General features: G+C 40.7%; 1 protein-coding gene across 6 annotated transcripts in view; it reads left to right on the forward strand.

Moving 5' to 3' along the window:
- RALGPS2 (Ral GEF with PH domain and SH3 binding motif 2) overlaps nucleotides 1–23,087 on the forward strand; it is a 125,163-nt gene that overhangs the window by 30,563 nt on the left and 71,513 nt on the right. For all 6 annotated transcript variants that reach the window (XM_064148143.1, XM_064148144.1, XM_064148145.1 and 3 more), the window contains 4 exons: nucleotides 10,447–10,497; nucleotides 13,566–13,649; nucleotides 19,602–19,691; nucleotides 22,812–22,904. In XM_064148143.1, the coding sequence (XP_064004213.1) occupies nucleotides 10,447–10,497; nucleotides 13,566–13,649; nucleotides 19,602–19,691; nucleotides 22,812–22,904 (318 nt within the window). The remainder of the gene's footprint in view (nucleotides 1–10,446; nucleotides 10,498–13,565; nucleotides 13,650–19,601; nucleotides 19,692–22,811; nucleotides 22,905–23,087) is intronic.

A 23,087-nucleotide genomic window follows, 5' to 3' on the forward strand; every position in this document is an offset into this window, starting at 1 on the left:
AAAAATGTATCCTGCACTTGAGTTCTTCATTGCCCATTTAATGTTAAGTGATCATTTTGGACTCCAGGCATTTTTCACACTTTTACATCTAACACAGACCAAAAGGTTCTTAAATCTAGATGATGCATCTTACTTCTGACATGCATATTGTAGTTGCAAGAATCTACTTGGTCTGAATTTGTGTTTTCTGGAGATGTTTGAATTTTTACCTCTGCCAGTTCTTACATCTAGGGAGTGCTTTCTTTCTTTAGGTGCAGTGGTACTGGATAATGAGTATCCTTTAGAACCAAGAACAAATCAGTCGAGATCTTTAAAACACTGAGTTACTTTTAAAAGTAGCTTTTTTTTTTTACCTTACTTGTAGAGGGTAAGATGACAGCTGGTCCCTCTGAGTGATTCAGGGTTGTTACCAGAAGGACTGCTAACAAAGTCTCACTCTTGCTGCATTTGTAATTCAAGTGGTGAGACTCATAATGAGTTGTCTTGGGGAGATTATCGATGCATGCTAGTACATATCACTAAGTAGGCCCATAAACTTTGTTCTGTTTTGTAACTGGTAACATATATTTGAGTTAATTATTAATGACTAAATTGATTTCAATGAACATACTGATAATTTAAAGTATCTGGATTAGGAAGTGGTCAACACACATTAAATTGCTCTTTGGTAGTTAATGAGGTATTTCCTGAGTGAGGTTCAAGTCATGTGCTTCAGGCCTCTTCCTTGCTCTGTTGTCAGGAACAGCTGGGTAATGCATCACCTGCTTTTCATGGGAAGATGTTTTGGAGCTGGCTGTCCTTTCAATTCAATCTGACTTCTTTTCTACATAAAAGCAATCAATGCTTAGGCATTTTGGGCCTAGAGGCATGAATTCAAGTGGAATGATGCATTCAGGCCAGAATAGCTACAAGATCCTTCGAATGGCTTTGCTGTTTAGCAAGTGGCAAATGCTGTTGTGCAGCAGAATAGATAACTTGCTCTCTGTGGGTTTGCTCTCACTCTCCTGGACAGCAAAATATGCAAAGGAGCTTTGTATCATATTTCATAATCCTTTTGTTCTGTTGTCTAATTCTTGAACTCTCATGTGCAGAACCTTTAATTTTCATGGGTGTTCTAAGCATTGTCTACTTTAACTCCTGCTTAGATGAAAATCTTTATTAAAATGCAGTGGGTCTACCCAGTTTGAGGTGTATTATGGAAGCAGCAGAGTTCTACTCTCAAACAGGAATCCTTTAGTGAAGCATTTCACATTGCAATTACAAACCTGTGGTTTTATTTTTGGTTTATACTGCCTCACAGAATTTTGTTGTTTTCTCAATTCCCAAAAAAAAAAATCTTGCTTTTTAAAGGATCTAGTTCTTTATCTCATGTTTCATTTCTCAGAAATGGATCTGAAGTATCTTACAGACAGAATTCTGAACAATTGAGCAAAATTACTGGTAGTCAGTGATTAGCCCTTCGGCAAGGTTATAATTAATTTAACTTCTTTTTCAGTGTTTATGTACACAGCTTCACTTCTCTGTTAATGTTTGTTTCCCTAGGTACCTTTATCAGCTCTTCCAGTAGAGATTGCTTTGAATGCTGTCTTCTAATTCTTGCTTAATGTTGTAGTGTGATGGTTTGGGAGTTATCTACCCCTCCCCCCACCATGAGTTCACTAGACTAGACTCAGTCATCTGGAAGTTAAGGAAGCTATATTTACAGTTTAACACAGTTTACAAGCATATATATATATATATATACAATATACACAAATATTTACAGTTATATACAAGTTAAAAGTAATACAGAAACACAAAATTTCTCCTGAAATAGTCAGACTGCCAGGAGGCTCCCAACCCAAACTCCTCCCTTCTTCCCCCTCTTTCCTTCCCTTCAGAAATAACCAGATCAATTCAGAACTATCCCAGAAATAACCAATTAATCCAGATCTGAGGTGAGATGTCAAAAGGATGACAAGATGGTTAGAGGAAAAAGAGTTAGGTTGGATTAAAGAGTTAAGACAGATGCAACCACACAGACTGCCAGAGAGAAGAAGAACTGAGAACTGGGAGGTGTGTGAGAAGTGAGTGTTTTATGTTTTGACTACTTGCTTCTCTCAGGAGAAGAATGAATGCTATAGGTCACTGTTGCTTTTCTTCTCACAGCTAAGAATTTAATTTGTCTCAGTGTAATGTTCCAGTTAGCTTAAAATCAGCACATTCCAATGCTCTCTCACTCAGTGTTTTGCTGAGGACTATCTGTCTAATCTAAACCAATATTTACATTAATGAATATTACAAGTTCAGTTCACACTTCATTCCAGCTATCTTGGATGTAGAGGATTTGAAAGCTCAGAAAACAGCAAACATTTTGTGTCCTCACAGATGAGATGAGAACAGGGATTCCCAGGTGACACTGGGTTCATGCTCACAGACTGTAGATTCTCTTGTAGATTCTTTCATTGGATGCCAGGTAGCACCTAGAACAGAAAACTCCTAACAACTTGCATTGTACACTCTAACCTTAGCTGAGAGAGATTAAATTAAAGCTTCTCAGTGCAGTACACTGGATTTCACCATTCTCTTGCATTACCCAGTATGTACAAGCAGGACAACCAGAGAAAGAAATTCTAGCACAAACCAGCAGTGTAGAAATAAGGAAATTTGCCAAAACCTGAGGTGCCTGGGAGGCAAAGTACCTTTGACCTTTACACTTGCTTTTTATTTTATTTGGCATATCCTCCTTATCCATGGTTTTAGTCCTGTTATTACAGAAAAGTATAAAATCATCTTAGTTTCAGTTGTGATGTGAAGGCTACCAGAGTGATGCTATATAGCCAGACTCTTAGGGGTACCAGCACTGATGAGAACACAATACTCTGTTAGTAGAGTTTTTGTGACAACAGTGGGTATGTGCCTCACAGATTGGACATGAATATACTATCAGTGTCTTTTTCAGTGCATTAGCAAGCTTGTAGTTCAGTGACAGCTCTTGTAAACTGGGTGCAGTGCAGGCTGCTGACATCCGTGGTTTAGTGGATGCTGAGTTCTATTACCTACTGCAGAATAAAAACTGTTCTATACCAAATTTACTCTTAATGGTAAACTGAGGAAATAATTTGTGAGCTGTTCAAGTAGCTTATTCATGCAGATAAAAGATTAGTGGCGATATCAATAAAAGTGAGTTGCTGCACAAGAGCTACTTAGCTATCTACTGGATAGGAAAGCTTGGATTGAATCAAATCAATTCCAGTTTATAGGTAGCATAAAGATGAGGGTTAGCTGGTAAAGTCAGTATCAGCGTTGGGAAGTCTCATCTTGTACCTCCCATGATAAGTTGCATTTTGACTAAAATGGATCAGTGTGTACAGATGGGACAATTACAACTATCCTGGAGAAAGAAGAGCAAAAATCTGGAAGACACTTTAGTTTGAGAGATCCTGGGATAAGATTCATGCTAGTGAATGTGTATCAATATGAGACACACAGATGTCTTTTCAGTTTCAACCAAGTTAGAGATCATTACTTCACAACTGGATCTGTTTAGTCAGTTAGTGGGTGAGAGACAAGCTGAAGTACAGAAGCTATTGCTTGTAGTCTTGTATTTTTGAGAATCTGGTTACCAAGCCAAGGAGAAGCCCAAGTGTAAATAATTCTTGTGATTTCATTTCCATATTCTTCCTTTGGCAGCCATCTAACACTCTCCTGAATGCACAGCTGATGTGTGCTGTTTCTTGTAATGGTCCAGTCTCATACTAACTGTCCTGCAAAAATATACTAACCCTTCCCAGGGACTAGTTTGAATAGATTAGAAATCATGGCTGTGCTGTATGTAATAGTCCAGTTGGATGTTGCTACCAACAGCTTGGTTTAAGTTCTTTGTAGGCTTGAATGCTGCTTTAGAGAGGCTCAAGTTATGGCTGAGGCAGGTGAGATCTTGCTGCGTTGGAAATTTACAATTTGCTTTATCCCCCTTCAACCAAAAAAAAAACAACATTTCCAGGGGACCTATTGAATGCCTGCAAGTTTCATGCATGTTTAGGAGAAAGAATCCTGTTCAGTGAGCATGCAGTGAGACACATCTGTCTTCTACAGGAGGATTCTACAGACAGCTTTTTACCTGCAACCAATAAGGAAGCTGTCTCTGTTTTATACTCCTGCTTTCAGGCTTCTCACTGCTCATTTCTTCATTGAAAGGCTAAAGCCACAGGAGGCATTGGTGCCAGGATTACCCACCGGTGTCTGGCCCTGCCGATGGAGTGGCTGTGTGCACAGGGTGGACACGGTGGCAGTGAATACTGCCCATTTTTGTTGGAGGGAGAAGTGTGGTTTCCAGCATACAGGGCACAATATTTGTGGGGGAGGGATATGTTAATGGTGCAGTGGCAGCAGAAAGGGAGGGGCTGGGGAGACTGAAAGAAAGAAGGCAAATTCTTGAGGACGTGGGCTCCAAATTAGGATGCTGGCGAGCCTCAGGTTGAAGAAATATTTATTTTTTCCTTTACAGTAAATTTGTATTCCTTAGACTGCTACTGTTTAATTATTTGACAGTTTATTACTTTTTTTGACTCACTTTTCCATTTTATGCTTCACCTTCACCACAGTGGTGTAAATATTTGAGGCAGAATTAAGGGAAGGGCAGCTGTATAAATCCATTGCCTTTTATTTTTTTTCCACCTAGTTATCTAAGAGGGATTCTTCCTTGCTTTGCCCTGGTATCTGAAAGCACTATCAAGTAAGCTCACACTGAGATGGCCACATATTTCTTTTTGAATCTGGTTAAGCCTCGTCAGTTGGATTCTGGGAAGAAGAATTGCTGATTTTGGAAACAAGGAATTTTTCTCAGAGATGTCTTTACAACTCTTAAATATCAAATTATCTGTATCTGAAAAAAAGAGCATAAAGAGTGTGTTTGATAGAGGGAGTGAGTCCAAAGAGCTCTGGAACAGCCTTGTGTAAGAAAAATGCAGAAATGGGTCTTGAGGCTTACAGTGTTCAACAAACTCTTTTTTTTTGCCCCTTCAGGCAGAACAAAACTAACTTAAACTGGCCTAAGGTTCACCTCAGTACTTTCTGTCTTATGCAGGACTCTGGCAGATTCATGGTCTCCCCTCTGTGAGTTCCTGTGCAGCTACTGGTGCGAGTTGTGCTACATTGCTCCTGGCAGAAGTGTTGGTTTTGGCCTCTCCTGAGGCTGGTTGTTGGTAGATTTAGGGAGTTTGAGGCAAGTCTGTCCACTGCATCTGAGAGCAGTTTGAGTGGAGTACTGGGCCCTAGGAGCTTTGGATGAAAAAGGACTCCTGCTTGCACATCTCCCTGTTAACTTTATCTTACAGAAGAATGTTAGAGAATAAGTATCTTCCCGATGAGAATAAGAAGCAGCAACTTCAGTGTATGGAGGACCTATTAATGATAACAGTTTTGGAGTGGACTTTGTGAGAAAACAAGTAAGAGTTTCAACACAGGAACTTTAATATCCCAGTGTTCATTTTGGGCAGCAGAACTACTCTCCTGATGCAGTGCTTAACAGAGGCTTAGCTATTTTTTCAGTGAGAAAAAGTATTCTGGCAGCCTGGAGAGACAGTGCTAAGCCAAGTTGGAAGGCTTAAATATAATTCCTTCTAAAAATTCAGATTAAGAAGCAATTTATGAAGTGCTGCTTCAACCAACATGGCTTCAAGGAAAATCAGATGATGGCAGTAGTCTTCAGTAACCAAAATGTAGGCTTTAATTTTTTTTTCATCTCAGACAGAAACTCAGTTTTTCTTTTCCTACTGAGGATCTCTGTCTCTCTGGAAAGTGCACTGTCCTTTCCATAGGTATGTGGCAGGAAAACCTGGAGTACAAGTAGCCTGATAGAAAGAATTCATGCTTGCAAAGGTCTAGAGGCTACAAAGGTGGGATTATAGCCCAGATCACATGGCAACTCTCATACAGGAGTGTGGAGAGGAGCTTGATGCAGTGGTGTTAACTGCAACTGGAAGTTCTTAAGGGAGTTCTGGTGGGAGGGTAGTCTGTATATGTTCACAGGACAGAGGCAGATTTAGGGAATATTCAAGCATTTTGCCGAGTTCCTCCATGTTCCTCAAAGCAGCAGCAGACTGAAATGTGGTTCTTACTATGGATGTAAGATTTCTAACCTGGCACATGTCCCTCTGAAGGGTAAATCTCTCTGTATGTATGGTAATAGTTTAGTGTCTTGAAGTACTTAATTGTTAACAAGCCCAACATCTCAACACCCAGGAGAGCTAAAATATGTTTAAATTTGGCTGTTGAGGGCTGTATCTAGGCAAGGTCTTTCTACCACATGTAAAAGCTCCCATGGCTATTCAAGGAGGGAGAAATCGAACTTCCAGCTACACTTGCAGTGTGTTATTTGCAAGATGATCTTGCACAGTTTTGTTTTGGTTTTTTAAAGATTTTTTTTCTTGTCAAGTTCAAGTGGTTGATAATTGGGATATATATAAAATAGTAGAATCATAGAATCAACCAGGTTGGAAGAGACCTCCAAGATCATCCAGTCCAACCTAGCACCCAGCTCTGGCCAATCAACCAGACCATGGCCCTAAGTGCCCCATCTGGTTGTCTTGAACACCTCCAAGGACAGTGACTCCACCACCTCCCTGGGCAGCCCATTCCAATGCCAGTCACTCTCTCCATGAAGAATTTCCTCCTAACATCCAGCCTAGACCTCCCCTGACACAACTTGAGTCTATGTCCCCTTCTTCTGTTGCTGCTTGCCTGGCAGAAGAGCCCAACCCCACCTGGCTACAGCTTCCCTTCAGGTAGTTGTAGACAGCAGTGAGATCATCCCTGAGCCTCCTCTTCTCCAGGCTAAATAACCCCAGCTCCCTCAGCCTCTCCTCATAGAGCTGTACATTAAAAACACATCTCTTCCAATCATGTTTTGAACTGTTATCTAGGGCAGACAAACACAAAACTTCCATTCATTTCTTTCATTGCCTGAGCTATGAAGAGGTACCTTAATGCATGAACAAAATTGATGGACAGATCACTTCTGGAACAGCAGAAAAGATCAAGTTTACCCATCTTTGTGTAATCAGAGTATTTAAGTAAGAAGTTCACAGCTTTGCAGTGCAAATGAAATTTTTTATCTATGCAGGTCACAACTCGAAACCCAGAGAGGTTATGATTGGCTTGCTTCATGTAACAAATCAATGTGAACTCTTCAAATTTGGGGTTGAAGGTTTTAATATTCAAACTAAGTTTAGGGGAGAGAACTCTCCAGGTGTTTCTATTAGCTGGGTTAAAGAGCTGGAGTAAGGAAAGTTCAGGCATTGTATCTCATCCACTGCAGAAACCAAACCAGTGGCTTTGTTTATTGGGATTTAAATTCCCCTTGATGTGATCGATGACAGTAGAAGAGTTTGCTGTTAGTGTTGAACCATGGGATCTAACATAAATCTTATTTGCAGACTTGTGCCAATTCATGTGCTTGTCATTAGAATGCCAGCCCTTCAGTTTTTGACTCTGCAGGGAACAAGCACCTTTAAAAGGGTAAAAAAAAATCACTTAAGTGCTTAGTCCTATAAATTAATGTTTAAAAAATTTTGCTTTGTCAAATGTATTTTAAGCCTCTTATAGAGGTACAGCATCCTGCCTACAAACCCAAATGGCTTGGTATCCATCAGCTATCAGTTGCTTACCTCTTTGAACTGTGAGCAACTGAAGTGCTTGAACTCCTAATGGAGAAATTGTTAACTCTCTAAGAAAGGAGCCTTCCTAGAACAAGTGATGATGTGGCACAGTGTCATGAAGATGGACATGGCTTTTAGTGAAAGCAGCAAGATGGAAAAAAACAAGCAAGAAAGAAGCAGCCTGCTTGTGTGTGATACCAGAAGAAAGAGGTTTATAATGTTCTCAGACTTAGCTTTTTAATAATTTACTTAATAGCAACTTCACATCTGTTTAGTAATGAACATTCATCTTGAATTTTGGCATTTGTGTGGTTTTTCAGTGTTAATACACCTGTGTAATGTCTCCATTTCAAAATGTATTTTGATAGGTGAATTCTGGTGTGAAGTTACGCTATTGGTCTAATACACTATAAAATGGGTTTTATTAACCACTATTGGAATAGTTTCTGTTCTCTGGGTGTACTCCCTCACCCAGACTGACTTTTTGTGGCAAGATCACAGAATCACAGAATATATCTGATTGGAAGAGACCTCAAGGATCATCCAGTCTAACCCTTGACCAAGCAGTGAAAGGTCAGCACTAAACCGTGTCCCTGCCTGCCAGGTCCACATATGGCTTGAACACCCCCAGGAATGGTGACTATACAACTGCCCTCTGCAAACCATTTCAATGTTTGAAAACTCAGTGAAGAAATATTTCCTAATACCCATCTTGAACTTCCCCTGCTACAGCTTAAAACCATTTTCTTTAGTCCTTTCACTTGTCATCAAGAATAGGCTGTCCCTATCCTTGCTCCAACCTCCCTTCAGGTGAAGAGTAATAAGGTCTCCCTGCAACTACCCCTTTAAAAAAAAGGACTTTGTGTGAAGATTTCCATATTTTGGACCTTGATGGGCTAAAAAATGATGCTAGAAGAGTTTAATTTTAGGAAAATAAACCATTTTCATTCCTTCAAGATTTGTTCTCATAGGCTTCATCATAAAAAGAGCAGAACAGTTTCAGTTAGCAAGATTGCTTTCCATTTGAAAAGCATCTTTTGTCTTTGGCAAAAGTTTGTTATCTGTTTGTTTTGCAGTTGCTATGGCTACAAGGGAATAGAGAAGTTACACTGAAGACAAAGTACTTTGGCCTACTATATTCCTGAATTTCCTTTCTTGCTAAATGCTGCTGCTTAAAACAAACCAGGTTGGGGGGGGGATATATCTGACTGATCTCTTTGATTTCATCTAAACGTTTTAGGTACCCTATAATATATTGTGTTGAGACAGATGGTGCAGCTGACAGGTTAATTATTTTAACAGATGTTAAAATGACACCTCAAGGATATATATTTTAGATGGCATTTTAGTAGTTTGTGGATGCTGTTGAAGAATAGGTACAAATCATGCTTCAGGTAAGTGTTGGTCCTTTTGGTTATAGGACAAGGATGTTTTGTTTGTATAACAGTTTGCTGCAGAAATGCTGGAACTGCACTGTTTTGTGAGTGTTGGTTTGTAGTTGGGTATGTAAATTCAGTTAAATGGGTCTGGTTTTAATCTCAGTTTAACTCTGTACTAGAAGAAATCTTGTGTAGCTGTAGAACATTGTTCAGAAGAAGGAGCAGCTGACTAAAGCAGAGCCCAGGGGAAAAAAAGTTTATAAAAAGGAAACACAGACAGAGCTTGGTACTTCTATCATGTTGTACTACAAAATACCTGGTGATTGTGCTCAGCTGGTTGTGAAAGCTGGGACTGGATTGTATAATTTTTTTATACTCATGTTTGGTTGCCAGGATTCCTATCTAAAAATAGATGTAGAGGTCAAGGAGATGTACTACAAAATGCAGATTTAGTTCTTTGGCAAAACACATCACTTCTCATCTCAGTAGGACAAGTGCTGCTTTCTTAACAGAGTATCCTAGTTAAAATTCTTCTTGAAGGTTGACTTTGAAAAGCTATTCAGATATCTAACAATGGCATTCAATGGTGGTTGTGATTTGTGATAGTCACAAACCTGTCAGTGTGTAGCACACAGTGTGCAAAGTGGGGAAACTGTCATCCTCAGAGAAATGGGAATGAAGCAGCTCACATGTGAGGAATGAGAACAACATCTCCAGATTCATTGTTAAGAGCCTGTTTGTGGTATCTAATGTGGATAGCACTGGTGTTTCTGGGCTACCTGCATACTCTGGAATGTCAGCTCTTTTGCTTTTGGATGCAAAGGCAGGCAGCAATCCTAAATTGTGTGGTTGAGATAAAGCTCCATGAACGTGCTTCAAAATGCAAAACTTGGTGTTTGACTCTGTGAATTCCCCTTTTCAGAGACATCCCAGAATGAAAGTGTTCTTAGTGGTTCTGACCTGCTGGAAACAAGATGGCTGTTGAACTGCTTCTGTGCAGCAGAGTAATTTCTTAGCTTAGTTATTCAAATATGGTTCAAGTATTGATTGAAAAGTGTTAGGGATGTTTCCATGGAGTTGTGTAACACCTACACTAAGACTCACATGAAGAGAAACTGCACTTGAGCAACTGAGGCCAGTTCCTTGTAGTCTTGGATAGCTTCTTACATAGTGTTCTGGAGTTCAGGCTCTGACTTGCATACGTAACTGCAGGGGAAGAATTTATCTTGGTTTGTTTTATTAAATGTAAAGTTTGGAACGTTTTATTCTCTGATTATGCAGGACCTGAAACCTCTGAAATTAGCTGCAAAATAAACATCAAATCATAAAAGGAAACAGAACAAATGAAGTTCTGGTGCAGCACAGCAGCTTAGTGACATGCAAGGTTAATTTTGACCTTAGTTTATGATTATTTTTCTTTATTTCAGGGGCAGATAACACTAATGGATGTCCCTGTATTTAAAGCGATTCAGCCAGAGGTAAGTACTTAATTGGTTGTGTTTTCAGATGTAAATGGGGAAAAAAGTTATGGCAGTGTATAAATGTTGGAATTGTGCACTCTGCATGTCAGTAATTCTTGGTGTTTCTCCCAGTTCATATAGCTCCTAAGTAGATAGCTCTAGTGCACAAACGTATCTGGCACGAACGGCTAGGGGAATGAGGTGCTGGTGTTCTAGATGTGTTCAGCTAGTGCTGCAGATGAACTATCTGGGTTTTAATGTTTCTGAATAAAAAGCATCTTGATTTGATTACTCTGATCATAATGGTTTTAGATCATAGCTCATCCTGTCCTCTTTCCTTACTGGCTCATATCTCTTATGAGTGAAAAAAATGGCTGTGACAGCATTTTGTATTCAAGCGGGTGTCATCTGTGGGTGTACTGGGAAAGGATAATACTGGTAAGATTCTTTTCTTATTGCAGCCTGACTTGAAGTGATGGTTTCAGGATCTTCACAGGGATTAGAATGAATGATACATTTGTTTATCCTTACTTCTATATGAGTAGCATCTTCCTGTGGACATTGGTTTGTGCTTTAGAGGGTCTATTTTTCAGTTTGTCCACTTGATCAGTAGTATGGATATCTTCCAGCTTATCAGTCATCTTCAGTCTTTCAGAAGCTATTTTGTAGGCAGCAGGCTTTTGTCTTTTGACACACTGATGAATATTTTGCCTCAAGTAGCAAAACCTGCTGAATCTCTTCATAGTAATTATTGATTGCATCATTTGTGTACCCACAGAATTTCTTGAAGGCTTCCTTTTGGTCAGTACTTGCAAACATTAGTTCTGGTTTTGCTTTCGTGACTTCATAAAGCTGTCTCCCAACCTATATGGATTTTGTGATTATTTTTTTTTGGCTGGTGTTTCTTGTTGTGTGTGAGTTTTTCAAGTTTGATTTGGTTTAGTTTTGGGTTGTGTGGTTTTTTGTTTGGGTTTTTTTTTTACTCCTTCAAAGAATCTCCCATTTGATCCTTGACATTTTTTCTTGGGCATCTTTAGTGGCTTTTTGATCAACAGAAACAGAATATATTTATCTCAATCTTCTAATAGGCTGTCTCTTTTTTAAGCTCTTTTCCAAAAACTTTAAAGCATTTTAGCCTTTTATCTAATGCTTTTAAATATTTTCTTTATGTGTGTTTGTGTACTTTCTTCTGATCTTAAGCATTACCACTTTGTAGGTTTCCCCCCAGCCCCTAGTGATGAAGCTGAATGAGCTCTGGGTGCTTTTACACAGTGCCATCTCTAGTTACACTGAGCTTCAAAGGTCTGGATATCAAAAAAAGTCAAAACACCAATTGAACTGATTACAACTTTCCCTAATGATCTTCTGATAATGAAATTCCACTGCTTGAGCTTGATAGTAGTTTATTCTTGGCAGTGTACTGCCAGTGCTGCATGGAATGAGCAGTCAAATGTCTAACAACCACAGGGAAGCAAACAAGCAAGTTAGATACAGTGGTACTGATCCAATGCTCTGTACCTCATAACCTCTTGCTCTTTTGATGCAACCTCCTGATTATGTTGTGTGAGCAGACCTACAGAATCCGGCTATTGCCAACCTAAAGGGGAATAGCAGAACAAAATAATGCAACTAAAAAGAGAACTGTGAGAAAACAGGTGACTGTATCTAGAGAGTAACTCCTTTGAAGAAATGTCTATGTACTGCATAAGAAATTCACAGGATGCCTTCACTGGAAACTATCCATATGAAAAGGGTAGCTGTTTTGATACTTCTCAAATGTTTCCACAGAAGCAGCTGAATGCACTGACAGTGTGCAAGCGTTGTCTGTCCCTCGGTGTTCCTTCACAGGTGGACAAAAGTCTGTCATCTCGTATTTGAGGTGCTTCTAAATTGTGTTAATTTCCTGTGGAAAAAGAGCAAGCAGATGAACTCTCAAGTCAGAAGAAGCTAGGCACATAATGCTTGCCTTTCTCCTGTTTTGTAGAAACACATGTGGAACACATAGTTTGCCTAAGAGCGTCTTGACAGCAGGTCACTGAAGTGGTGTAGGTGTCTGAGTTTCTTGTGAAGTGTGTACTGGACTGTGTGCTATATCCATATCTTAATTCAGGTTGTTAATCTCTACATATGCTTCGACCTGTATACTCAAACGTTGTTGAATTTGTTATTGGAAAACATTGCTGAGCTCCATCACCCTAAAAGTAAGGAAGTTTCATTTATACAAATAGAAGAGCTTGTTTTGGTACAGTTTAGGGGAGTTTTGTGTCTGTGATTTTCATTAAAACTGTTGATTGAAATTAAGTGGTAGTAAGCAACAAGGGAGATTGTGTAGTTAGTTGCCCAACAGATGATTCATTTTGACAGACAAGTAAGAGGGGCTGTAACCTGGTACTGACAAAGTAATGCTTAATAAGGCTTTACCAGTGATTTGTTAGTATGTGCAGGCCTACAGTTTTTAGAGTGACTCAAGAAACTAGAAATCATATAGCTTCTGTGCTTATCTTAGAAATAAGTCCCCTTGCTTGCTTTTGCTCCACAAAACCATTTAAGTGCTGAGTGTTGTTCGACTCAAAATCGCCTCCTTTGGAAGGGAAAACTGGAAGTAGCATTTCTTTTATTGTTGCTGCAGAAGATGACACTGTTTCTTAAATGCAATATGTCAAGCTAAAATAATGGCACATGTGTACTTTGGTTTAGGTGAATCTTCTCCTTAGACTTGCAGTATTTCAGAAAGCCACTGAAAACAAAAAGAACACTTTGGGCTCTCTAGACTAAATTCACCTGAAAGCAGAACGTTCTGTGGTGACAAAGTGGAATTTTAATTACCTTGCTGGTTTTGCATATGAGCTGAGTTGGGGAAAAAAATGGTTCCTAATTCAACAAAAGGTAAAAATCTAATAACTTATCAGAATTCAGAAATGACACTGTACAGAAGGGGAGAGAAAAAGTGTAACTGTCTATTTGTTACTTCAATGTATTATTGCTGTTATTTTTTCTGGAACTAGTACTTGTCTCTCTGTATGCTCTTGGCTCTGAATATGTGTTATGCAGTAATTAACAAAAACTTTTCATTCTTGTTCTCTCAGGAGCTGGCAAGCTGTGGCTGGAATAAAAAAGAGAAATACAGTTCAGCACCAAATGCTGTTGCTTTCACCAGAAGATTCAACCACGTGAGTTATTTTGTTCCAATGTCATTATACACACATGTTTAAAAAGTCTGGAGAATTAAGTGTTCTGGCACATCACTTTGGTTATTGATGGCAGCTGACTACTTAGGAACTTCTTACAGCAGATACTTCAGTTTTTCATCTTCAACGTATACAAAAAGACCAAAGCAGCACTGAAGAATTAGCTGTGATTTTGTTTTAAGTAGCAGTTATTGATTAAACAGGAAAATATGAAGTTACTTCTTGATTTAAGTTTGTGTGCTTTCTCTGCAGCACATGAATCATAGAATCAGTCAGGGTTGGAAGGGACCACAAGCTTCATCCACTTCCATCCCCACCCTGCCGTGGACAGGGACACCCTACCCTAGATCAGCCTGGCCACAGCCTCAGCCAGCCTGGCCTCAAACACCTCCAGACATGGGGCCTCAACCACCTCCCTGGGCAACCCATTCCAGACTCTCACCACTCTCATGCTCAAGAACTTCCTCCTCACATCCAGTCTGAACCTCCCCACCTCCAGCTTTGCTCCATTCCCTCTAGTCCTGTGACTCTCTGATGGCCTAAAATGTCCCTGTGCAGCTTTTTTGTACGTCCCCTCCAGATCCTGGAAGTCCACGAAAAGCTTTACATAAAGACAGAAGTAGTTAAAGGCTCACCAGACAGGATTTGTGGTAGTAGTAAGTAGATGTGATATCTTTCTGTGTTGGTTGAGTGTCCTTTGCTCCACACAGATGGCTCTGTCTCCAGAAGTAGGAGCCTCTTGTCAGTATGATTCTAGGCAAAATGTTAAAATTGCTGACAATTTTACTGGACAAAACTTGCTCTTTAACTCTCTATTTGCCAATTTTTTCAGGCAGTCAATATGAGATTCATGGGTTTCTTATTAAAAAATTTCTCTAAGCAAAATTAGCTTATAAAATACGAGATCAGCACTTCGGTTTTCTCCACAACTAAAGCTGCAGGGATCCAGCTATGTAGCCAGCCAACCAAGCTTCAAAACTGGAATGCTTTTTTGCTTTTTTTTGGTGTGTAATGCCCTATTTTGTGTTGCAGATGAAGTGCTTCTCCTCCTATAAATATTTAATAGTATCTCAAACTTAACAAGATCTTTTCCAGTTCTATCATCTGCACCCAGGCTCACATCTGCAGGCGTCTTTGTTAGTCATCTAAAACTCAGAGAAAAATTCTAACTTCCTTTCAGTTTTGTTGGTTTTTTTCCCTAACAGTTGATTTGTACTCTGTCACTTTGCATTTTTGTTCACAGTCAGGATGTGATCACCTTCTCTTCTCATGAGGAACACTTAGAGGATTTCTTAACCTTCTAATGACTGCAGTGCTTGTCTGGCCATGGTTTTTTGGACACTTGCCTGATTCTTCTCATGACTGAAGAGAATCTGTACACTGCAAGCTTGCCATGACCATACAATCTACTGAAATCCTGAGCACTTAAGGCAGGAGTTTGGGTTTTGTTGAGTTGCGTTGTCATTGCTTTGGTTGGGTTGTTTTGGTGGCATTAGTTGATGTTTTCCTGATCTAACTTTTGAAGTGGCTCCTTTGTTGGACTATATGCCCAGCCTGAAACCACTTCTACAAATACAACTGCCAATTCTGTTGTCATAAGGTTTAGGTTTGTAATTAAGCCTCAGTTGGTCCATGTGCTTTCTCTACAGCTGTACAAGCTGCTCTGTCAGCTGGCAAGCTCCTTCACTGAGAATACATTTGCTAATTGTTTTCCATTGTCTTTAAGCTCCAGTCAAGACCTGTCCACCTGACAGAACCTGTCCCTGGCTTTAATTTTCTTACTGGGTTTCAGAAGTTTCATTGGCTGCTATGGAAAATTCTCTTAGCTGCCTGTTGTTGCTGCCTTTAATATCTAGCAGAAGTACATTGGCAGGAATATGAATTTGCCTCGGGACACCCCTGAAGCAAAACCAGTGGTGAAATCTAGAGCATATCTTTGCTGTGTCAGTGAATTTTGTGGAGTCACCAGTGCAATTCCAACAGGCCAGTTTGAGGCTCTATTCCACTGATCATCTCCCAAGGAGTGAAAAAGGTCTTTTTTTAACAGGCAGCCAGTAAGTGCATGGAGCCATAGCAATTCATCCTTAAATCACCTGGAATAGGCCGCGTAGCTTCTCTGGTTTTCACATTGTTAGCACCATGACGTTTAAATGTTGCAGTGCTTAGACAACCAGCAATGGAACAAGGGGACACAGTCTCAAGTTGTGCCGGGGGAAGTATAGGCTGGATGTTAGGAGGAAGTTCTTCACAGAGAGAGTGATTGGCATTGGAATGGGCTGCCCAGGGAGGTGGTGGAGTCACTGTGCCTGGAGGTGTTCAAGAAAAGACTGGATGAGGCACTTGGTGCCATGGTCTGGTTGACTGGATAGGGCTGGGTGCTAGGTTGGGCTGGCTGATCTTGGCGGTCTCTTCCAACCTGGTTGATGCTATGATTCTGTCTTGTGAAGTGTATTTGAAGCCAAAAGATTGGGAGGCATTTTTAGATCGTTTTTCCTGTTTCTTTTTTCTTGTTTCTGCTCTCTTTAAGGTGTCCTTTACAGGAACATTCATCCAGTAATTGTATTAGCCTATAGGAGAAACTCTGCCTTGAAGAGTTAAAGAACAGGTAGTGAAGAAACGAGCCCAGCTATTTAATGCTTGCTCAGATGCTGGGTGGGTTTCCCTCTAACCTATGTTTCTGGGAAACTGCCATGATGCAGTTTTGATGGCTGAGACACATACTTCACTTTTCCAGGGGGGTCTGCATCAGCCTTTATTCTGGCAGCAAGCAAAGTCATCAGTCTTACCTTTTTGTATGCTGGGTCTGGGGAATGGTGTGGTGTGGGGCAAAAGGGGCAAGTATTATTTCAGCTTCAGGTTTCTACTCGTGTTAGTACCTCAGCTCTTGACTTGTGATGTGTCGTGGGCCTGCGGTTCCAAGTGCATGACTCTAGAGGACTCATTCACTGCAGTAGTAGTGTCACAAGATTCGCAATCCTTTTGGGAGCAGTGAAGCTCAAGAATTCCAGTGGGATAAGCGGTGACAGCTGGGAATATGAAAGCACAGTGGAGGATGAAATTTTCACCTTCATTGCCTGGTTTGCCTCTTGATGCGGAGTTCTTAACCTCAGGTTGCTTGCTCAGCAGAGTGTTGAGCACTTCCCCAGTACCTGGGGGTTTCTAATGCTGAGACCAGAAATAAGTAATCAGGAAAATCATTGTGACTTTTGGCTTTGTCAGGCAGTTCATCAAACTTGTGCTAACCTTTGAAATTTCACTGGGCTTAAATTATGCATTATGAATCTGTCTCCTCCCTTTTCCTCTCAACTTGCCAAAAGAAAACCATGAACAGCTCCCACTCTACAAGTAAAGAGAATATTAAATCACTAGCAGCTGCTTCACAGCAAATGGATCTGCCGATAGCATTTTGGAAGCAGTAATGATTATGCGCAGTTGATTGCAGTCCACTGAGGATGGAGTGGTGTATTTCCAACATTCCTCAGGTGATAATTAGATGTGATGTCTGTAAGAGCAGATCGAGTTCAGGGAAGAGGAATCAATGGAATCACTCCATGCCAAGACTGTAATCCTTGAAGAATACATTGCTATGTGGTACTCCACAGATCTACATGTCTGCCATTAGGTATTGGCTTTCAATATGTGATTTCTTGTACATATTAAAAAGAAGCACTGCTCTCTGCAAACAAACCTTGTTCTGGCCTGGTTTTCCTGCAAGAACTTGGAAGTGTTGAGACTGGCTCTGGCTGGGACTGAGATAGAAACCAGGTTTCCTTGCACGGCACAGTGCTTGTGCCACTGTCACACTAATGAACTTTCATAGAAGTCAGGGCTAAACTAGTTGTTTTATTTTTCATCCTTATGAAAATGAGCATTGCTCTGTATTTGGTGCAGGCTTCTACACTTTGGCCACAAAAACAAACCCGAGCAGTGCTACAGGCTGGGGACAGAGTGGCTGGAGAGCAGCCAGTCAGAGAGGGACCTGGGAATACTGGTAGATAGTAAGCTGATCATGAGGCAGCAGTGCCCAGGTGGGCAGCAGAGCCAATGGCATCCTGGGCTGGCTCAGGAGCAGTGTGCGCAGCAGGACAAGGGAGGTTCTTCTGCCCCTGTGCTCAGCACTGCTCAGGCCACACCTTGAGTGCTGTGTCCAGTTCTGGGCTCCTCAGAGAAGGGCAGCAAGGCTGGGGAGGGTCCTGGACACAGCCCTGTGAGGAGAGGCTGAGGGAGCTGGGGGTGTGCAGCCTGCAAGCAGAGGAGGCTCAGGGCTGACCTCATTGCTGTCTACAACTGCCTGAAGGGAGGCTGTAGCCAGGTGGGGTTGGGCTCTTCTCCCAGGCAAGCAGCAACAGAAGAAGGGGACAGAGTCTCAAGCTGTGTCAGGGGAGGTCTAGGCTGGATGTTAGGAGGGAGTTGTTGTCAGAGAGAGTGATTGGCATTGGAATAGGCTGCCCAGGGAGGTGGTGGAGTTGCCGTTCCTGGATGTGTTGAAGCAAAGTCTGATAGGCAGTGTTAGTTTACAAGAAGTACTTTAGCATTACTCTTAAACATCAAAGCAGCATGACAGGTTGACAGTGTTTCTCTAGGAGAGCACAGATTTCTTCCTACACTGTTTTCAGTGGGTTTGTAACTAGCAGTCACACTATGTCGTCATGTTTTCCTGACTTGAGTGGATCTGTGAATGAAAGTTCAAGTATTTATTACCACTTGCTACCTCTTTGCTACTTTTTTTTCCTGTCATTCACCTTTATGCTGAAGTATAGAAGAGCAGAGGGCAGGAGGCGAGATTAGGATTAGCCATGTTAACAAAACTTTGCAAGTTCAGCTTTTTTCAGGTAACTACAAAACAGAGCAATCATTCTTCGTGTTACAGTGATTACAACTGATTTCTGTATAACAGTGATGTTAGTCCTGTGAAACATAGCAAGCGAGTATGGTGCCATGCTGTGCATTAGCAGGCAATTGGCATAGCCAGTGACAGGAGTCCAAACTATAAGCTCTGTTTTATCGTAGAGCCTTCCTACCTTGTGTTACAGTTTTGCTCAGGTGATACTGTTCTGGTCATGGTTCTTTTTAACTGTCAGTTTAACTTTGAGAGTTGGATAATGCAGCTTTGAAGCTGTGGAAAGGCAAACCCAAAGGATGTAGCTCAATTTTTGGTTTTGTGTTCCTTCAGTTTGTAGACTGTCTTACCACAATTTCATCAGGATTTTATTTTCTCGGGGGAAGTTTGACAGTTTTGCCATTTGCTTTATGTCTGTGGTGTCTCATCTTCGAACTTAGCCTGAAAATGAGTCTGTTTGCATAGTTTTTTTGCTGTTTTGGTTTATTTGAGATGTACTCATCTCAAATAGCAGCAGAAGGGCTTTCCTCATTAGTAAAACAGATCCCAGTGTCTGTATACACAACTAACTGGTGTGACCTATTTTACAAAGACCCTGAAAGGCTGGACTAGATGATCCTTGAGGTCTCTTCCTGCCTGGTTTTCTATGAATGAAAAACTTCTAACCAGCCACACACTAGGGAAAGCAAGTATCAGAACATGACTCTCCAGCAAAACACTGGAGTTCTGCCTACCAGTTAAGAAATGGAGAATGTGGAGAGAATAACAAGATAAAAGTTTTTGTTTCTAAACGTCCTTTGGATCGATTAATTGGGTTTAAGCAACTGCTTGACCATGTAGTGGTAGAAGGGTTCGTGGGTGTGAATGAGCAGAATAACTTCTGAAGAAAATCTTGATTCAGAAACACTTCGAAGAAAGTTTGTTATTAGTATCTGGGTTGTATGAGTTTGGATTTTATTTGCATCTTCTATGTATTCAGCTTTATAGATGAAAGCTGCTGAAAGCTGTAAGACTTGTAGGGTGTTACTCATTAAATAAAAAATGTGGAAAATGTTAAAACTCTTCTTTAAAAAGGCAAATTTTCTTCTTTTTAGGTAAGCTTCTGGGTTGTTAGAGAGATTCTGCATGCACAAACCTTAAAAATAAGAGCTGAGGTTTTGAGCCACTATATTAAAACTGCAAAGGTAAGAATTTGGATGGGAGGGAGGCAGGGATGTGGTGTGGGATTCACCATGATGACAGTTGTTATACTTAAGTTGGTCAGGTCTAGAAATACACATCTGTAAATATTTAGCCGATACTTGATTTAGCTGTGGTTGTATCTTTTGACATGAATAGCTGCTTGGCTTCTGTGTGTAACAGAGTTGTCAGAAATGCTAACCTGAGTCCTGAAATGGAAAAAAATAGCTCAACTGCAAAAATGCAAAGATGCCTAATTTCAGTTGTAGTTTATTAGGTAATATAATTTACCAGATGTGTCTTCTAATGTCAGTTAAACTGAAGTACATAGTGCAGAACCAGTCTGGGAAACCAAGTGGGATCAGGCTTGGTTAGTATTGGATGGAACTTTCCAAGGCTCTGCTTTGGGCACAGTACCCTGATCAGGCCTGATCTCATCAGTGGAGCATGGACAGCAGTTTGAGACAAGCATGGGCTCTAAGAGTTGGCTAAGCTTTGTTCACCTGTGCATTGTAAAAATTACACTTTACAAAAAGCAAGAAACTCTATGTGGACCTTTTTTTATCTCTTAATTTACTTAGTGTATCTATCTTGGCTTGCTGACATATGCCTGCTAACACCAACTTCAGCTGTGGTTAGTGGCATTTGGGGGATTTTTCTGTGTACACCAAATCTATTAGCTATACAACTTGATGCCGGAGGTCACACTAATGAACTTTTGTTCAGAGAAGATGTAAATCTGCTCTACAGTGAATTCTTTGTCCTGACAACTATGTGTTGTATTCCTCAAAGTTCTTTAACAGTATCTCATAGTGTATGGCTAAATGTATGAGCTAATTGGGCTTAATAGTTACTCTCCTTGGAGGGGAGTATGATTTCTGTTTCAATGCAGGCAGCAGCTGGGAAAGCCATTTTTAAATTGTTAATCAGCTACACTATCCTTTGAGAACTTTATGGCCTTCTCTGAGGCTCTTTGAGTGTGTTGGAGAAAGGATCCTTTTGTAAGTGGAGGGACAAACACCAGCAGTACTGCTGGGAAGAATAGTAGGACAGTGGTATAAGACAAATACCCACCCTCCAGGCATCACCCCAGAAAATAATGATTGCCCTTTACACACAGTCACTAAAGAATCTTCCCAAAAGAGGATTAGGAGAAAGAAGCACATCTTAAGTTGATGTGGAAAGAGGCATGCTGGAATAATAAAGTTCTGGGCATCTAGACAGAAGTTGCTGCTAGAATGACCTGATTATATGATTATTAAGTGTTGCATTTCTGAGCAACACATATGAGGACTTAGTGCTATAAAAGGATGTTAGCTTTCTGACAGTGTGGTAGTGGAGCCAGAATCATTTGCCCTGCTTCTGAACTCTTATCCAGAAAAACATCCTTGCAATATCACTTTTGGCCTTCCCAGTAAAATATCTCCTCTGATATTTAGGGTTTAGTCAGAGTCAAGTTAGCCTAGCTTTTTGTGTTGTTATCTCATGAAAGGCCTCCTAATCAAGACGAGGTGGTTAAGGTGAGTTTCAAGGGATAGAAGAGGATTCCCACCATTTCTTGAATGACAAAGATTCCTCATATTACTGTATCATTTCTAGCTGGAATCCTAACCTACCTCAGTGAATTCTTCCCAACAGATTAAACAGGATTTGCAATACTGTACCTGAGTTTCCATTTCTTTCTATCAAAGTCTTTTTTTTGGCAGTAGAGCCGCAGTTTGTGTGCGCTCCACCAAAAATCCCTCAGTGTAGTTCAGGTCTCTGGGTGCTCTTAGCTATCAGAATAAGCTTTGCTGCCATATCAATTAAGGTAAAACATTTTCTTCCAGACCATTTGTATGCTTTTGTGACAGTAGTGCCAATAGTTAATTGACCAAGGCAGGCTGATGGTTTTGGACACAGAATGTAAAAAAAAAAAAGGAGAGGGAAATTCCAAACGTGTTAGAAAATGTGTTTATGTGCAGTGTGTGGTAGAGAGCTAGTAAGAAAATTATTTATCCTGATGTTTTCTGTACTCTATTTTATTGTTCCTTTCCACTAGTAACTTTTAGTTGTCACACTCCAAAAATTCTTCTTTCTGTGAAAGAAGTGCTCCAGGCTCGTGGCTTTCAAAATGCCCTGCTTGATCCTGCAGTAGTATTTTTTGGGTGCTTTGAAGCAGTCTTAGGAGCTACGTAAAGCTGCAGTGCCAAATGCATTTACAGTACCAAGTACTGCCACGATGACATCACTCACAATGAGGTTGTCCATTTTGGCATGTTCAGGTTTAAAATTCAGTTGAATGCTATGAAAGGAATTTGTCAGGTTTCAACGTCAGAAAATTTCTGGCGTTTGCATTCTGTGTCCCAGGCCGAAGGTTGTATGGAGCTTTTGGAAGGATTCTCTATGGGCTGTGAAAACAGTGTGCTAGTTTGAAGCTAGCTAGAATGTTTTGGTGAGAAGAATTAGATTACAGGCTGTGAAAAGGAAACAGTGGTGATGTCTGCTTCACTCGTAGGCTTGCTGAGATGGATAGAGAATGTAAATATAGGTAACAGAGTCGATGCCTGGGCTTTGGGCTGCCATTTCTCTCTCTGACTTAACCTGCCATCTTTGTGACTAACCCACCTGCTTCCTAATTCCCCTGGCCGGCCTTCCAATCTTCCTTGGGCACAAGGCAACATCTCGGGTAGGGTAGAGAGGGGTGGGAGAAGGTGGAAGGGCAGTTGAGAGCCCCTCCTGGGAACTCAGGTTTCTGGGAGGGCTGTTGTGAATCTGTATTACCTTTCAACTTGTCTGTTTCTGTCTATAGCTGTAGATACTGTAAATACCTGCTTGTGTATTGTGCTAAGCTGGAAATACAAAGCTCCATTCAATTGCCAGAGCTGCTGCATCTAGTTTGGGTGATTTTCCTAAGTGTGGTAACACCCAAACCATCACAAACAGCTAATCCAAGCCTGGACGGATGTGGTAATGAAAAATAAGGAGGTGCCATCAAAATGATAGGAGTGCCCAGCAGGTCACTGCAACTAATTCTTTGGTTTAGAACACGCAAAGTTCTTTCACTCCTTTTTACTTAATCTCAAGGCATTCTTGACAGCACCTGGAACATTGTTTATTGTTACTGTATCTATTTTTGTTCTCAGAAACTGTACGAGCTGAACAACCTGCATGCTCTTATGGCAGTTGTGTCAGGCCTACAGAGTGCTCCCATCTTCAGGCTGACTAAAACGTGGGCGGTGAGTGAGCAGCAGGAGACTGGAGGGGGATGAATTTATTCTTGGGGAAATACAACACTCTGTAGCTTGTTTTCAAGGCTGCAGCAGTTATTACAGACACCTTTAATCTTCTCTGATCATGTACCTAATGTTTCTAGTGCCTGTGAAGTCAATGGGTTCCTGTTGATTTTAGGTTTTTTTCCA

Source organism: Pogoniulus pusillus, chromosome 8 (assembly GCF_015220805.1).
Source record: "Pogoniulus pusillus isolate bPogPus1 chromosome 8, bPogPus1.pri, whole genome shotgun sequence".
Lineage (NCBI taxonomy): Eukaryota > Metazoa > Chordata > Aves > Piciformes > Lybiidae > Pogoniulus > Pogoniulus pusillus.